This window comes from Oncorhynchus keta, chromosome 17 (genome assembly GCF_023373465.1).
Source record: "Oncorhynchus keta strain PuntledgeMale-10-30-2019 chromosome 17, Oket_V2, whole genome shotgun sequence".
Taxonomy (NCBI): Eukaryota; Metazoa; Chordata; class Actinopteri; order Salmoniformes; family Salmonidae; genus Oncorhynchus; species Oncorhynchus keta.
In genome coordinates this window covers 62094976-62114513 of record NC_068437.1, presented here as the reverse complement: position 1 = coordinate 62114513, position 19538 = coordinate 62094976, and the positions used below count along the sequence as shown (strand labels likewise).

The window sequence follows — 19538 nt, the reverse complement described above, 5'->3', positions numbered from 1 at the left end:
ACATGGAGGAGGTTTAATACCCTGACCTAGTGAGATATACATGGAGGTTTAATATCCTGACCTAGTGAGATATACATGGAGGTTTAATACCCTGACCTAGTGAGATATACATGGAGGAGGTTTAATACCCTGACCTAGTGAGATATACATGGAGGAGGTTTAATATCCTGACCTAGTGAGATATACATGGAGGTTTAATACCCTGACCTAGTGAGATATACATGGAGGAGGTTTAATATCCTGACCTAGTGAGATATACATGGAGGAGGTTTAATATCCTGACCTAGTGAGATATACATGGAGGTTTAATACCCTGACCTAGTGAGATATACATGGAGGTTTAATATCCTGACCTAGTGAGATATACATGCAGGAGATTTAATATCCTGACCTAGTGAGATATACATGGAGGTTTAATATCCTGACCTAATGAGATATACATGGAGGAGATTTAATATCCTGACCTAGTGAGATATACATGGAGGTTTAATATCCTGACCTAGTGAGATATACATGGAGGAGGTTTAATATCCTGACCTAGTGAGATATACATGGAGGAGGTTTAATATCCTGACCTAGTGAGATATACATTGAGGTTTAATACCCTGACCTAGTGAGATATACATGGAGGAGGTTTAATACCCTGACCTAGTGAGATATACATGGAGGTTTAATATCCTGACCTAGTGAGATATACATGGAGGAGGTTTAATATCCTTACCTAGTGAGATATACATGGAGGAGGTTTAATATCCTGACCTAGTGAGATATACATGGAGGAGGTTTAATATCCTGACCTAGTGAGATATACATGGAGGTTTAATATCCTGACCTAGTGAGATATACATGGAGGAGGTTTAATATCCTTACCTAGTGAGATATACATGGAGGAGGTTTAATATCCTGACCTAGTGAGATATACATGGAGGAGGTTTAATATCCTGACCTAGTGAGATATACATTGAGGTTTAATACCCTGACCTAGTGAGATATACATGGAGGTTTAATACCCTGACCTAGTGAGATATACATGGAGGAGGTTTAATATCCTGACCTAGTGAGATATACATGGAGGAGGTTTAATATCCTGACCTAGTGAGATATACATGGAGGAGGTTTAATACCCTGACCTAGTGAGATATACATGGAGGTTTAATACCCTGACCTAGTGAGATATACATGGAGGAGGTTTAATTCCCTGACCTAGTGAGATAAACATGGAGGAGGTTTAATATCCTGACCTAGTGAGATATACATGGAGGTTTAATATCCTGACCTAGTGAGATATACATGGAGGAGGTTTAATATCCTGACCTAGTGAGATATACATGGAGGAGGTTTAATATCCTGACCTAGTGAGATATACATGGAGGAGGTTTAATATCCTGACCTAGTGAGATATACATGGAGGTTTAATATCCTGACCTAGTGAGATATACATGGAGGAGGTTTAATATCCTGACCTAGTGAGATATACATGGAGGTTTAATATCCTGACCTAGTGAGATATACATGGAGGAGGTTTAATATCCTGACCTAGTGAGATATACATGGAGGAGGTTTAATATCCTGACCTAGTGAGATATACATGGAGGAGGTTTAATATCCTGACCTAGTGAGATATACATGGAGGAGGTTTAATACCCTGACCTAGTGAGATATACATGGAGGTTTAATATCCTGACATAGTGAGATATACATGGAGGTTTAATACCCTGACCTAGTGAGATATACATGGAGGATGTTTAATACCCTGACCTAGTGAGATATACATGGAGGAGGTTTAATATCCTGACCTAGTGAGATATACATGGAGGAGGTTTAATACCCTGACCTAGTAAGATATACATGGAGGAGGTTTAATTCCCTGACCTAGTGAGATATACATGGAGGAGGTTTAATATCCTGACCTAGTGAGATATACATGGAGGAGGTTTAATATCCTGACCTAGTGAGATATACATGGAGGTTTAATATCCTGACCTAGTGAGATATACATGGAGGAGGTTTAATATCCTGACCTAGTGAGATATACATGGAGGTTTAATACCCTGACCTAGTGAGATATATATGGAGGTTTAATATCCTGACCTAGTGAGATATACATGGAGGTTTAATACCCTGACCTAGTGAGATATACATGGAGGAGGTTTAATATCCTGACCTAGTGAGATATACATGGAGGAGGTTTAATATCCTGACCTAGTGAGATATACATGGAGGTTTAATACCTGACCTAGTGAGATATATATGGAGGAGGTTTAATATCCTGACCTAGTGAGATATACATGGAGATTTAATATCCTGACCTAGTGAGATATACATGGAGGTTTAATATCCTGACCTAGTGAGATATGCATGGAGGTTTAATACCTGACCTAGTGAGATATACATGGAGGAGGTTTAATATCCTGACCTAGTGAGATATACATGGAGGTTTACTACCCTTACCTAGTGAGATATACATGGAGGTTTAATATCCTGACCTAGTGAGATATACATGGAGGAGGTTTAATATCCTGACCTAGTGAGATATACATGGAGGTTTAATATCCTGACCTAGTGAGATATACATGGAGGAGATTTAATATCCTGACCTAGTGAGATATACATGGAGGTTTAATATCCTGACCTAGTGAGATATACATGGAGGTTTAATATCCTGACCAAGTGAGATATACATGGAGGTTTAATATCCTGACCTAGTGAGATATACATGGAGGAGGTTTAATATCCTGACCTAGTGAGATATACATGGAGGTTTAATATCCTGACCTAGTGAGATATACATGGAGGAGGTTTAATATCCTGACCTAGTGAGATATACATGGAGGTTTAATACCCTGACCTAGTGAGATATACATGGAGGTTTAATACCCTGACCCAGTGAGATATACATGGAGGAGGTTTAATACCCTGACCTAGTGAGATATACATGGAGGAGGTTTAATACCCTGACCTAGTGAGATATACATGGAGGTTTAATATCCTGACCTAGTGAGATATACATGGAGGAGGTTTAATACCCTGACCTAGTGAGATATACATGGAGGAGGTTTAATATCCTGACCTAGTGAGATATACATGGAGGAGGTTTAATATCCTGACCTAGTGAGATATACATGGAGGAGGTTTAATATCCTGACCTAGTGAGATATACATGGAGGAGGTTTAATATCCTGACCTAGTGAGATATACATGGAGGTTTAATACCCTGACCTAGTGAGATATATATGGAGGAGGTTTAATATCCTGACCTAGTGAGATATACATGGAGGTTTAATACCCTGACCTAGTGAGATATACATGGAGGAGGTTTAATATCCTGACCTAGTGAGATATACATGGAGGAGGTTTAATATCCTGACCTAGTGAGATATACATGGAGGTTTAATACCCTGACCTAGTGAGATATATATGGAGGAGGTTTAATATCCTGACCTAGTGAGATATACATGGAGATTTAATATCCTGACCTAGTAAGATATACATGGAGGTTTAATATCCTGACCTAGTGAGATATACATGGAGGAGATTTAATATCCTGACCTAGTGAGATATACATGGAGGTTTAATATCCTGACCTAGTGAGATATACATGGAGGAGATTTAATATCCTGACCTAGTGAGATATACATGGAGGTTTAATATCCTGACCTAGTGAGATATACATGGAGGAGGTTTAATATCCTGACCAAGTGAGATATACATGGAGGTTTAATATCCTGACCTAGTGAGATATATATGGAGGAGGTTTAATATCCTGACCTAGTGAGATATACATGGAGGTTTAATACCCTGACCTAGTGAGATATACATGGAGGAGGTTTAATATCCTGACCTAGTGAGATATACATGGAGGAGGTTTAATATCCTGACCTAGTGAGATATACATGGAGGTTTAATACCCTGACCTAGTGAGATATACATGGAGGAGGTTTAATATCCTGACCTAGTGAGATATACATGGAGATTTAATATCCTGACCTAGTGAGATATACATGGAGGTTTAATATCCTGACCTAGTGAGATATGCATGGAGGTTTAATACCCTGACCTAGTGAGATATACATGGAGGAGGTTTAATATCCTGACCTAGTGAGATATACATGGAGGTTTAATACCCTGACCTAGTGAGATATACATGGAGGTTTAATATCCTGACCTAGTGAGATATACATGGAGGAGATTTAATATCCTGACCTAGTGAGATATACATGGAGGTTTAATATCCTGACCTAGTGAGATATACATGGAGGAGGTTTAATACCCTGACCTAGTGAGATATACATGGAGGAGGTTTAATACCCTGACCTAGTAAGATATACATGGAGGAGGTTTAATTCCCTGACCTAGTGAGATATATATGGAGGAGGTTTAATATCCTGACCTAGTGAGATATACATGGAGGTTTAATACCCTGACCTAGTGAGATATACATGGAGGAGGTTTAATATCCTGACCTAGTGAGATATACATGGAGGAGGTTTAATATCCTGACCTAGTGAGATATACATGGAGGTTTAATATCCTGACCTAGTGAGATATATATGGAGGAGGTTTAATATCCTGACCTAGTGAGATATACATGGAGGTTTAATACCCTGACCTAGTGAGATATACATGGAGGAGGTTTAATATCCTGACCTAGTGAGATATACATGGAGGAGGTTTAATATCCTGACCTAGTGAGATATACATGGAGGTTTAATACCCTGACCTAGTGAGATATATATGGAGGAGGTTTAATATCCTGACCTAGTGAGATATACATGGAGATTTAATATCCTGACCTAGTGAGATATACATGGAGGAGGTTTAATACCCTGACCTAGTGAGATATACATGGAGGAGGTTTAATATCCTGACCTAGTGAGATATACATGGAGGTTTAATACCCTGACCTAGTGAGATATACATGGAGGTTTAATATCCTGACCTAGTGAGATATACATGGAGGAGATTTAATATCCTGACCTAGTGAGATATACATGGAGGTTTAATATCCTGACCTAGTGAGATATACATGGAGGAGATTTAATATCCTGACCTAGTGAGATATACATGGAGGTTTAATATCCTGACCTAGTGAGATATACATGGAGGAGGTTTAATATCCTGACCTAGTGAGATATACATGGAGGTTTAATATCCTGACCTAGTGAGATATACATGGAGGAGATTTAATATCCTGACCTAGTGAGATATACATGGAGGTTTAATATCCTGACCTAGTGAGATATACATGGAGGAGGTTTAATATCCTGACCTAGTGAGATATACATGGAGGTTTAATACCCTGACCTAGTGAGATATACATGGAGGTTTAATACCCTGACCCAGTGAGATATACATGGAGGAGGTTTAATACCCTGACCTAGTGAGATATACATGGAGGAGGTTTAATACCCTGACCTAGTGAGATATACATGGAGGTTTAATATCCTGACCTAGTGAGATATACATGGAGGAGGTTTAATTCCCTGACCTAGTGAGATATACATGGAGGAGGTTTAATATCCTGACCTAGTGAGATATACATGGAGGAGGTTTAATATCCTGACCTAGTGAGATATACATGGAGGAGGTTTAATATCCTGACCTAGTGAGATATACATGGAGGAGGTTTAATATCCTGACCTAGTGAGATATACATGGAGGTTTAATACCCTGACCTAGTGAGATATACATGGAGGAGGTTTAATATCCTGACCTAGTGAGATATACATGGAGGAGGTTTAATATCCTGACCTAGTGAGATATACATGGAGGTTTAATACCCTGACCTAGTGAGATATACATGGAGGAGGTTTAATATCCTGACCTAGTGAGATATACATGGAGGTTTAATATCCTGACCTAGTAAGATATACATGGAGGTTTAATATCCTGACCTAGTGAGATATACATGGAGGAGATTTAATATCCTGACCTAGTGAGATATACATGGAGGTTTAATATCCTGACCTAGTGAGATATACATGGAGGAGATTTAATATCCTGACCTAGTGAGATATACATGGAGGTTTAATATCCTGACCTAGTGAGATATACATGGAGGAGGTTTAATATCCTGACCAAGTGAGATATACATGGAGGTTTAATATCCTGACCTAGTGAGATATACATGGAGGAGATTTAATATCCTGACCTAGTGAGATATACATGGAGGTTTAATATCCTGACCTAGTGAGATATACATGGAGGAGATTTAATATCCTGACCTAGTGAGATATACATGGAGGTTTAATACCCTGACCTAGTGAGATATACATGGAGGAGGTTTAATACCCTGACCTAGTGAGATATACATGGAGGAGGTTTAATATCCTGACCTAGTGAGATATACATGGAGGAGGTTTAATATCCTGACCTCGTGAGATATACATGGAGGAGGTTTAATACCCTGACCTAGTGAGATATACATGTAGGAGGTTTAATATCCTGACCTAGTGAGATATACATGGAGGAGGTTTAATACCCTGACCTAGTGAGATATACATGGAGGTTTAATATCCTGACCTAGTGAGATATACATGGAGGTTTAATATCCTGACCTAGTGAGATATACATGGAGGTTTAATATCCTGACCTAGTGAGATATACATGGAGGTTTAATACCCTGACCTAGTGAGATATACATGTAGGAGGTTTAATATCCTGACCTAGTGAGATATACATGGAGGAGGTTTAATATCCTGACCTAGTGAGATATACATGGAGGAGGTTTAATATCCTGACCTAGTGAGATATACATGGAGGTTTAGTATCCTGACCTAGTGAGATATACATGGAGGTTTAGTATCCTGACCTAGTGAGATATACATGGAGGTTTAATATCCTGACCTAGTGAGATATACATGGAGGTTTAGTATCCTGACCTAGTGAGATATACATGGAGGTTTAGTATCCTGACCTAGTGAGATATATATGGAGGTTTAATATCCTGACCTAGTGAGATATACATGGAGGTTTAGTATCCTGACCTAGTGAGATATACATGGAGGTTTAGTATCCTGACCTAGTGAGATATACATGGAGGTTTAGTATCCTGACCTAGTGAGATATACATGGAGGTTTAATATCCTGACCTAGTGAGATATATATGGAGGTTTAATATCCTGACCTAGTGAGATATACATGGAGGTTTAATATCCTGACCTAGTGAGATATACATGGAGGTTTAATACCCTGACCTAGTGAGATATACATGGAGGAGGTTTAATACCCTGACCTAGTGAGATATACATGGAGGAGGTTTAATATCCTGACCTAGTGAGATATACATGGAGGAGGTTTAATACCCTGACCTAGTGAGATATACATGGAGGTTTAATATCCTGACCTAGTGAGATATACATGGAGGAGGTTTAATATCCTGACCTAGTGAGATATACATGGAGGTTTAATACCCTGACCTAGTGAGATATACACGGAGGAGGTTTAATATCCTGACCTAGTGAGATATACATGGAGGAGGTTTAATACCCTGACCTAGTGAGATATACATGGAGGAGGTTTAATATCCTGACCTAGTGAGATATACATGGAGGTTTAATACCCTGACCTAGTGAGATATACATGGAGGAGGTTTAATATCCTGACCTCGTGAGATATACATGGAGGAGGTTTAATATCCTGACCTCGTGAGATATACATGGAGGAGGTTTAATATCCTGACCTTGTGAGATATACATGGAGGAGGTTTAATACCCTGACCTAGTGAGATATACATGGAGGAGGTTTAATATCCTGACCTAGTGAGATATACATGGAGGTTTAATACCCTGACCTAGTGAGATATACATGGAGGAGGTTTAATATCCTGACCTCGTGAGATATACATGGAGGAGGTTTAATACCCTGACCTAGTGAGATATACATGTAGGAGGTTTAATATCCTGACCTAGTGAGATATACATGGAGGAGGTTTAATACCCTGACCTAGTGAGATATACATGGAGGAGGTTTAATATCCTGATCTAGTGAGATATACATGGAGGTTTAATATCCTGACCTAGTGAGATATATATGGAGGTTTAATACCCTGACCTAGTGAGATATACATGGAGGTTTAATATCCTGACCTAGTGAGATATACATGGAGGAGGTTTAATATCCTGACCTAGTGAGATATACATGGAGGTTTAATACCCTGACCTAGTGAGATATACATGGAGGAGGTTTAATATCCTGACCTAGTGAGATATACATGGAGGAGGTTTAATATCCTGACCTAGTGAGATATACATGGAGGAGGTTTAATATCCTGACCTAGTGAGATATACATGGAGGAGGTTTAATATCCTGATCTAGTGAGATATACATGGAGGTTTAATATCCTGACCTAGTGAGATATATATGGAGGTTTAATATCCTGACCTAGTGAGATATACATGGAGGTTTAATATCCTGACCTAGTGAGATATACATGGAGGAGGTTTAATATCCTGACCTAGTGAGATATACATGGAGGTTTAATATCCTGACCTAGTGAGATATACATGGAGGAGGTTTAATATCCTGACCTAGTGAGATATACATGGAGGAGGTTTAATACCCTGACCTAGTGAGATATACATGGAGGAGGTTTAATATCCTGACCTCGTGAGATATACATGGAGGAGGTTTAATATCCTGACCTCGTGAGATATACATGGAGGAGGTTTAATATCCTGACCTAGTGAGATATACATGGAGGTTTAATATCCTGACCTAGTGAGATATACATGGAGGAGGTTTAATATCCTGACCTAGTGAGATATACATGGAGGAGGTTTAATATCCTGACCTAGTGAGATATACATGGAGGTTTAATACCCTGACCTAGTGAGATATACATGGAGGAGGTTTAATATCCTGACCTAGTGAGATATACATGGAGGAGGTTTAATATCCTGACCTAGTGAGATATACATGGAGGAGGTTTAATACCCTGACCTAGTGAGATATACATGGAGGAGGTTTAATATCCTGACCTAGTGAGATATACATGGAGGAGGTTTAATACCCTGACCTAGTGAGATATACATGGAGGAGGTTTAATATCCTGATCTAGTGAGATATACATGGAGGTTTAATATCCTGACCTAGTGAGATATACATGGAGGAGGTTTAATACCCTGACCTAGTGAGATATACATGGAGGAGGTTTAATATCCTGACCTCGTGAGATATACATGGAGGAGGTTTAATATCCTGACCTCGTGAGATATACATGGAGGAGGTTTAATATCCTGACCTTGTGAGATATACATGGAGGAGGTTTAATACCCTGACCTAGTGAGATATACATGGAGGTTTAATACCCTGACCTAGTGAGATATACATGGAGGAGGTTTAATATCCTGACCTCGTGAGATATACATGGAGGAGGTTTAATATCCTGACCTAGTGAGATATACATGGAGGTTTAATATCCTGACCTAGTGAGATATACATGTAGGAGGTTTAATATCCTGACCTAGTGAGATATACATGGAGGAGGTTTAATACCCTGACCTAGTGAGATATACATGGAGGAGGTTTAATATCCTGATCTAGTGAGATATACATGGAGGTTTAATATCCTGACCTAGTGAGATATATATGGAGGTTTAATATCCTGACCTAGTGAGATATACATGGAGGTTTAATATCCTGACCTAGTGAGATATACATGGAGGAGGTTTAATATCCTGACCTAGTGAGATATACATGGAGGTTTAATACCCTGACCTAGTGAGATATACATGGAGGAGGTTTAATATCCTGACCTAGTGAGATATACATGGAGGAGGTTTAATATCCTGACCTAGTGAGATATACATGGAGGAGGTTTAATATCCTGACCTAGTGAGATATACATGGAGGAGGTTTAATACCCTGACCTAGTGAGATATACATGGAGGAGGTTTAATATCCTGATCTAGTGAGATATACATGGAGGTTTAATATCCTGACCTAGTGAGATATATATGGAGGTTTAATATCCTGACCTAGTGAGATATACATGGAGGTTTAATATCCTGACCTAGTGAGATATACATGGAGGAGGTTTAATATCCTGACCTAGTGAGATATACATGGAGGTTTAATACCCTGACCTAGTGAGATATACATGGAGGAGGTTTAATATCCTGACCTAGTGAGATATACATGGAGGAGGTTTAATACCCTGACCTAGTGAGATATACATGGAGGAGGTTTAATACCCTGACCTAGTGAGATATACATGGAGGAGGTTTAATATCCTGACCTAGTGAGATATACATGGAGGAGGTTTAATATCCTGACCTAGTGAGATATACATGGAGGAGGTTTAATATCCTGACCTAGTGAGATATACATGGAGGTTTAATACCCTGACCTAGTGAGATATACATGGAGGTTTAATACCCTGACCTAGTGAGATATACATGGAGGAGGTTTAATATCCTGACCTAGTGAGATATACATGGAGGTTTAATATCCTGACCTAGTGAGATATACATGGAGGAGGTTTAATATCCTTACCTAGTGAGATATACATGGAGGAGGTTTAATACCCTGACCTAGTGAGATATACATGGAGGTTTAATATCCTGACCTAGTGAGATATACATGGAGGTTTAATACCCTGACCTAGTGAGATATACATGGAGGTTTAATATCCTGACCTAGTGAGATATACATGGAGGAGGTTTAATATCCTTACCTAGTGAGATATACATGGAGGAGGTTTAATACCCTGACCTAGTGAGATATACATGGAGGTTTAATATCCTGACCTAGTGAGATATACATGGAGGTTTAATATCCTGACCTAGTAAGATATACATGGAGGAGGTTTAATACCCTGACCTAGTGAGATATACATGGAGGTTTAATATCCTGACCTAGTGAGATATACATGGAGGAGGTTTAATACCCTGACCTAGTGAGATATACATGGAGGAGGTTTAATATCCTGACCTAGTGAGATATACATGGAGGTTTAATATCCTGACCTAGTGAGATATACATGGAGGAGGTTTAATACCCTGACCTAGTGAGATATACATGGAGGAGGTTTAATACCCTGACCTAGTGAGATATACATGGAGGAGGTTTAATACCCTGACCTAGTGAGATATACATGGAGGTTTAATACCCTGACCTAGTGAGATATACATGGAGGAGGTTTAATATCCTGACCTAGTGAGATATACATGGAGGTTTAATATCCTGACCTAGTGAGATATACATCGAGGAGGTTTAATACCCTGACCTAGTGAGATATACATGGAGGTTTAATACCCTGACCTAGTGAGATATACATGGAGGTTTAACATCCTGACCTAGTGAGATATACATGGAGGAGGTTTAATACCCTGACCTAGTGAGATATACATGGAGGAGGTTTAATATCCTGACCTAGTGAGATATACATGGAGGTTTAATATCCTGACCTAGTGAGATATACATCGAGGAGGTTTAATATCCTTACCTAGTGAGATATACATGGAGGTTTAATACCCTGACCTAGTGAGATATACATGGAGGTTTAATATCCTGACCTAGTGAGATATACATGGAGGTTTAATACCCTGACCTAGTGAGATATACATGGAGGTTTAATACCCTGACCTAGTGAGATATACATGGAGGTTTAATATCCTGACCTAGTGAGATATACATGGAGGTTTAATACCCTGACCTAGTGAGATAGGAATCCCCACCCAGTTGACTACTTTTAAATGTTGGAAGTTCTCAACACTTCCTGTGTGTTACCTATATGCTGCTCTGTTATATCGTATGATGTCACTTCCTGTGTATTACCTCTAGGTCTCTGTGTTACCTGGATCTGGGACTCAGAAGATCAGCTCACCTGCTGACCAGAAGTTGATTGGGATGAAGGTTAGAGAGCTATATCATACACACCTTAATAAGACAATCTGAAAGCTCTTACATGCCTATAACATTTTCTAAAGCATTATACTGTTAGGGTAAATTGTTACCGTTAGTTACCGGCAGGGTAAAGTGTTACCGTTAGTTACCGGCAGGGTAAAGTGTTACCGTTAGTTACAGGCAGGGTAAAGTGTTACCGTTAGTTACTGGCAGGGTAAAGTGTTACCGTTAGTTACTGGCAGGGTAAAGTGTTACCGTTAGTTACCGGCAGGGTAAAGTGTTACCGTTAGTTACCGGCAGGGTAAAGTGTTACCGTTAGTTACTGGCAGGGTAAAGTGTTACCGTTGGTTACCTGCAGGGTAAAGTGTTACCATTAGTTACCGGCAGGGTAAAGTGTTACCGTTAGTTACTTGCAGGGTAAAGTGTTGCCATTAGTTACTGGCAGGGTAAAGTGTTACCGTTAGTTACCGGCAGGGTAAAGTGTTACCGTTAGTTACAGGCAGGGTAAAGTGTTACCGTTAGTTACCGGCAGGGTAAAGTGTTACCGTTAGTTACCTGCAGGGTAAAGTGTTACCGTTAGTTACCGGGAGGGTAAAGTGTTACCATAGTTACCTGCAGGGTAAAGTGTTACCGTTAGTTACTGGCAGGGTAAAGTGTTGCCATTAGTTACCGGCAGGGTAAAGTGTTACCGTTAGTTACCTGCAGGGTAAAGTGTTACAGTTAGTTACTGGCAGGGTAAAGTGTTGCCATTAGTTACCGGCAGGGTAAAGTGTTACCGTTAGTTACCTGCAGGGTAAAGTGTTACCGTTAGTTACCTGGCAGGGTAAAGTGTTACCGTTAGTTACTGGCAGGGTAAAGTGTTACCGTTAGTTACCGGCAGGGTAAAGTGTTACAGTTAGTTACTGTTAGGCTAAAGTGTTACCGTTAGTTACTGGCAGGGTAAAGTGTTACCGTTAGTTACCGGCAGGGTAAAGTGTTACCGTTAGTTACTGGCAGGGTAAAGGGTTACCGTTAGTTACCGGCAGGGTAAAGTGTTACAGTTAGTTACTGTTAGGCTAAAGTGTTACCGTTAGTTACTGGCAGGGTAAAGTGTTACAGTTAGTTACTGTTAGGCTAAAGTGTTACCGTTAGTTACTGGCAGGGTAAAGTGTTACCGTTAGTTACTGGCAGGGTAAAGTGTTACCGTTAGTTACTAAAGTGTTACGTTAGTTAGGCAGGGTAAAGTGTTACCGTTAGTTACTGGCAGGGTAAAGTGTTACCATTAGTTACTGTTAGGGTAAAGTGTTACCGTTAGTTACTGGCAGGGTAAAGTGTTACCGTTAGTTACTGGCAGGGTAAAGTGTTACCATTAGTTACCGGCAGGGTAAAGTGTTACTGTAGTTACCTTCAGGGTAAAGTGTTACCGTTAGTTACTGGCAGTGTAAAGGGTTACCGTTAGTTACCGGCAGGGTAAAGTGTTACTGTAGTTACCTTCAGGGTAAAGTGTTACAGTTAGTTACTGTTAGGCTAAAGTGTTACCGTTAGTTACTGGCAGGGTAAAGTGTTACCATTAGTTACTGGCAGGGTAAAGTGTTACCGTTAGTTACTGGCAGGGTAAAGTGTTACCATTAGTTACTGGCAGGGTAAAGTGTTACCGTTAGTTACTGGCAGGGTAAAGTGTTACCATTAGTTACCGGCAGGGTAAAGGGTTACCGTTAGTTACCGGCAGGGTAAAGTGTTACTGTAGTTACCTTCAGGGTAAAGGGTTACCGTTAGTTACCGGCAGGGTAAAGTGTTACTGTAGTTACCTTCAGGGTAAAGGGTTACCGTTAGTTACCGGCAGGGTAAAGTGTTACTGTAGTTACCTTCATGGTAAAGGGTTACCGTTAGTTACCGGCAGGGTAAAGTGTTACTGTAGTTACCTTCATGGTAAAGGGTTACCATTAGTTACCGGCAGGGTAAAGTGTTACTGTAGTTACCTTCAGGGTAAAGGGTTACCGTTAGTTACCGGCAGGGTAAATTGTTGCCATTAGTTACTGGCAGGGTAAAGTGTTGCCATTAGTAATATAATAATAATAATATATGCCATTTAGCTGACGCTTTTATCCAAAGCGACTTACAGTCATGTGTGCATACATTCTACGTATGGGTGGTCCCGGGGATCGAACCCACTACCCTGGCGTTACAAGCGCCATGCTCTACCAACTGAGCCACAGAAGGACCATTAGTTACTGGCAGGGTAAAGTGTTGCCATTAGTTACTGGCAGGGTAAAGTGTTACCGTTAGTTACCGGCAGGATAAATTGTTGCCATTAGTTACTGGCAGGGTAAATTGTTGCCATTAGTTACTGGCAGGGTAAATTGTTGCCATTAGTTACTGGCAGGGTAAATTGTTGCCATTAGTTACTGCCAGGGTAAGGTGTTACCGTAGTTACCTTCAGGGTAAAGTGTTACCATTAGTTACTGGCAGGGTAAATTGTTGCCATTAGTTACTGGCAGGGTAAATTGTTGCCATTAGTTACTGGCAGGGTAAAGTGTTGCCATTAGTTACTGGCAGGGTAAAGTGTTGCCATTAGTTACCTTCAGGGTAAAGTGTTGCCATTAGTTACTGGCAGGGTAAAGTGTTACCGTTAGAGACTGGCAGGGTAAATTGTTGCCATTAGTTACTGTTAGGGTAAAGTGTTACTGTAGTTACCTTCAGGGTAAAGTGTTACCGTTAGTTACCGGCAGGGTAAAGTGTTACCGTTAGTTACCGGCAGGGTAAATTGTTGCCATTAGTTACTGTTAGGGTAAATTGTTACCATTAGAGACTGGCAAGGTAAAGTGTTACCGTTAGTTACCGGCAGGGTAAATTGTTGCCATTAGTTACTGTTAGGGTAAATTGTTACCATTAGAGACTGGCAAGGTAAAGTGTTACCGTTAGTTACCGGCAGGATAAATTGTTGCCATTAGTTACTGGCAGGGTAAATTGTTGCCATTAGTTACTGCCAGGGTAAGGTGTTACCGTAGTTACCTTCAGGGTAAAGTGTTACCATTAGTTACTGGCAGGGTAAAGTGTTTCCATTAGTTACTGGCAGGGTAAGGTGTTGCCATTAGTTACTGGCAGGGTAAATTGTTGCCATTAGTTACTGGCAGGGTAAATTGTTGCCATTAGTTACTGGCAGGGTAAATTGTTGCCATTAGTTACTGGCAGGGTAAATTGTTGCCATTAGTCACTGGCAGGGTAAATTGTTGCCATTAGTTACTGGCAGGGTAAAGTGTTGCCATTAGTTACTGGCAGGGTAAAGTGTTACCGTTAGTTACCGGCAGGATAAATTGTTGCCATTAGTTACTGGCAGGGTAAATTGTTGCCATTAGTTACTGTTAGGGTAAATTGTTACCATTAGAGACTGGCAAGGTAAAGTGTTACCGTTAGTTACCGGCAGGGTAAATTGTTGCCATTAGTTACTGGCAGGGTAAAGTGTTGCCATTAGTTACTGGCAGGGTAAAGTGTTGCCATTAGTTACTGGCAGGGTAAAGTGTTACCGTTAGTTACCGGCAGGATAAATTGTTGCCATTAGTTACTGGCAGGGTAAATTGTTGCCATTAGTTACTGGCAGGGTAAATTGTTGCCATTAGTTACTGGCAGGGTAAATTGTTGCCATTAGTTACTGCCAGGGTAAGGTGTTACCGTAGTTACCTTCAGGGTAAAGTGTTACCATTAGTTACTGGCAGGGTAAATTGTTGCCATTAGTTACTGGCAGGGTAAATTGTTGCCATTAGTTACTGGCAGGGTAAAGTGTTGCCATTAGTTACTGGCAGGGTAAAGTGTTGCCATTAGTTACCTTCAGGGTAAAGTGTTGCCATTAGTTACTGGCAGGGTAAAGTGTTACCGTTAGTTACCGGCAGGATAAATTGTTGCCATTAGTTACTGGCAGGGTAAATTGTTGCCATTAGTTACTGGCAGGGTAAATTGTTGCCATTAGTTACTGGCAGGGTAAATTGTTGCCATTAGTTACTGTCAGGGTAAAGTGTTGCCATTAGTTACCTTCAGGGTAAAGTGTTGCCATTAGTTACTGGCAGGGTAAAGTGTTACCGTTAGTTTGGTTTCCAGGAGCTTTCAGGATTCATCCTCAACTCACCAAATCTGAAAACCCTGTCCCACACGCCATCTGACCCGTCACGCGTCCGCACTCACTACCAGTCCAAGTAAGTATGTCTCTTTTTACTTACATCATGTTGTCAAATGTCTTATGTTGTATTGTGTATTAATGTCATTATTGTTTTGGTCTGAATATATAAAAAACATAAGGGATTTGAGATGAAGAAAGTTTGAAAATGTCTGCACTCACTAACTGTCTCTCTGCATAAGAGTGTCTGCTAAATGACTAACATGTAGATGTAAAATGAGATGAGTTGTGGTGAATTCAGGGGGTAGTCCTCATCTGGACTTGAACCTTGGTCCCTGTGAATGTCAGTTAACTGTTACATCTAGGAGGTCCAAACCTCTTGACAAGGTCTTTACGGGCTAGTTTCCCAGACACAGAATAAGCTTTATCCTGGACCAAAAAGCATTTTCAATAGAGATTCTTCATTGAGCTTTAAATCCAGGAAAAGGCCTAATCTGTGTTCAGGAAACTGCCCCTAGGTGTTGTACTGAGGTCGCTACAATATGTTCCAGGTTCTGTGTCCAGGAAACCGCCCCTAGGTGTTGTACTGAGGTCGCTACAATATGTTCCAGGTTCTGTGTCCAGGAAACCGCCCCTAGGTGTTGTCCTGAGGTCACTACAATATGTTCCAGGTTCTGTGTCCAGGAAACCGCCCCTAGGTGTTGTACTGAGGTCGCTACAATATGTTCCAGGTTCTGTGTCCAGGAAACCGCCCCTAGGTGTTGTCCTGAGGTCGCTACAATATGTTCCAGGTTCTGTGTCCAGGAAACCACCCCTAGGTGTTGTCCTGAGGTCGCTACAATATGTTCCAGGTTCTGTGTCCAGGAAACCGCCCCTAGGTGTTGTACTGAGGTCGCTACAATATGTTCCAGGTTCTGTGTCCAGGAAACCGCCCCTAGGTGTTGTCCTGAGGTCGCTACAATATGTTCCAGGTTCTGTGTCCAGGAAACCGCCCCTAGGTGTTGTACTGAGGTCGCTACAATATGTTCCAGGTTCTGTGTCCAGGAAACCGCCCCTAGGTGTTGTACTGAGGTCGCTACAATATGTTCCAGGTTCTGTGTCCAGGAAACCACCCCTAGGTGTTGTCCTGAGGTCGCTACAATATGTTCCAGGTTCTGTGACGTTCCAGCGCTGGAGAAGCTAAGAGAAGGCTGGACAAGGGGAAGCATCCACAAGCACAGGACCAATGGATACACTGGTAGAGACACAGACAGGTAGGGACACAGACAGGTAGAGACACAGACAGGTAGACACAGACAGAGAGACACAGACAGGTAGACACAGACAGGGAGACACAGACAGGGAGAGACAGACAGGTAGAGACACAGACAGGTAGAGACACAGACAGGGAGAGACACAGACAGGGAGAGACACAGACAGGGAGAGACAGACAGGTAGACACAGACAGGAAGAGACAGACAGGGAGAGACAGACAGGGAGAGACAGACAGGGAGACACAGACAGGGAGAGACAGACAGGTAGAGACACAGACAGGGAGAGACACAGACAGGGAGAGACACAGACAGGGAGAGACACAGACAGGGAGAGACAGACAGGTAGACACAGACAGGAAGAGACAGACAGGGAGAGACAGACAGGGAGAGACAGACAGGTAGACACAGACAGATAGACACAGACAGGAAGAGACAGACAGGGAGAGACAGACCGGTAGGTAGAGACACAGACAGGGAGACACAGACAGGGAGAGACAGACAGGTAGAGACACAGACAGGTAGAGACACAGACAGGGAGAGACACAGGCAGGGAGAGACACAGACAAGGAGAGACACAGACAGGGAGAGACACAGACAGGGAGAGACAGACAGGTAGACACAGACAGGAAGAGACAGACAGGGAGAGACAGACAGGTAGACACAGACAGGAAGAGACAGACAGGGAGAGACAGACAGATAGACACAGACAGGGAGAGACAGACAGGGAGAGACAGACCGGTAGGTAGAGACACAGACAGGGAGACACAGACAGGGAGAGACAGACAGGTAGACACAGACAGGGAGAGACAGACAGGGAGAGACAGACAGGGAGAGACACAGACAGGGAGAGACACAGACAGGGAGAGACAGACAGGTAGACACAGACAGGAAGAGACAGACAGGGAGAGACAGACAGGGAGAGACAGACAGGGAGACACAGACAGGGAGAGACAGACAGGTAGAGACACAGACAGGGAGAGACAGACAGGTAGAGACACAGACAGGGAGAGACACAGACAGGGAGAGACACAGACAGGGAGAGACACAGACATGGAAAGACAGACAGATAGACACAGACAGGAAGAGACAGACAGGGAGAGACAGACAGGGAGAGACAGACAGGTAGACACAGACAGGGAGAGACAGACCGGTAGGTAGAGACACAGACAGGGAGACACAGACAGGGAGAGACAGACAGGTAGACACAGACAGGGAGAGACAGACAGGTAGAGAGAGACACAGACAGGGAGAGACACAGACAGGGAGAGACACAGACAGGGAGAGACGCAGACATGGAGAGACAGACAGATAGACACAGACAGGAAGAGACAGACAGGGAGAGACAGACAGGTAGACACAGACAGGAAGAGACAGACAGGGAGAGACAGACCGGTAGGTAGAGACACAGACAGGGAGACACAGACAGGTAGACACAGACAGGTAGTCACAGACAGGGAGAGACAGACAGGGAGAGACAGATCGGTAGGTAGAGACACAGACAGGGAGACACAGACAGGGAGAGACAGACAGGTAGGTAGAGACACAGACAGGGAGACACAGACAGGTAGGTCGAGAGACAGACAGGTAGACACAGACAGGGAGACACAGACAGGGAGAGACAGACAGGGATAGACAGACAGGTAGACACAGACAGATAGACACAGACAGGGAGAGACAGACAGGGAAAGACAGACCGGTAGGTAGAGACCCAGACAGGGAGAATCAGACAGGTAGGTAGAGAGACAGACAGATAGAGCACAGACAGGGAGAGAAAGACAGGGAGAGACAGACAGGGAGAGACAGACAGGTAGGTAGAGCGTTTAACACTATACCACTATATTCTTGTTATATGCTGTTATGACAGAAATGTTGTATCTCATATATGCCTCCCTTTAAACTTCCTCTGTTCCTCTCTTCCACAGGTTTAACCTCAGACACTGACGGTCAAGGTACAGACATCAGCTCGCCCATTAAATACCCATAATATCATTTCAACTGGCGAACAGAGATGGTGTGTAACATATTCATTGTAGAGATGACAATGACATGGGTGCTGCTATTTCCATCCAAATAAAATGGTTGATTTTTATCCTTTTGGATTCAAAGACACAGAACTGTTGCCTCTGTTGTAAATCCACAGGATCTGTGTTATTTAACCTCTATGTAACCTTTATTTAACTAAGTCGGTTAGGAACAAATTGTTATTTAGAATGACGGCCGAGTACCAGTGGGATAACTGCCTGTTCAGGGGAACAGTGGGTTAACTGCCTGTTCAGGGGAACAGTGGGTTCACTGCCTGTTCAGGGGAACAGTGGGTTCACTGCCTGTTCAGGGGAACAGTGGGTTCACTG

The 19538-nt window shown here is 41.9% G+C and overlaps 1 protein-coding gene across 4 annotated transcripts in view; it reads left to right on the top strand.

Moving 5' to 3' along the window:
* The window catches only part of ppp1r32 (protein phosphatase 1, regulatory subunit 32), a 43200-nt gene extending 23894 nt beyond the window's left edge, over nucleotides 1-19306 (top strand). For 3 of the 4 annotated variants that reach the window (XM_052466988.1, XM_052466991.1, XM_052466989.1), the window contains exons 9-12: nucleotides 11785-11856; nucleotides 15907-16013; nucleotides 17086-17187; nucleotides 19110-19306. In XM_052466988.1, coding sequence (XP_052322948.1) covers nucleotides 11785-11856; nucleotides 15907-16013; nucleotides 17086-17187; nucleotides 19110-19128 — 300 coding nt within the window. In that variant the 3' untranslated portion in view covers nucleotides 19129-19306. The remainder of the gene's footprint in view (nucleotides 1-11784; nucleotides 11857-15906; nucleotides 16014-17085; nucleotides 17188-19109) is intronic. The other variant, XM_052466990.1, reaches the window with a different exon arrangement.
* Nucleotides 19307-19538: the final 232 nt, after the last annotated feature.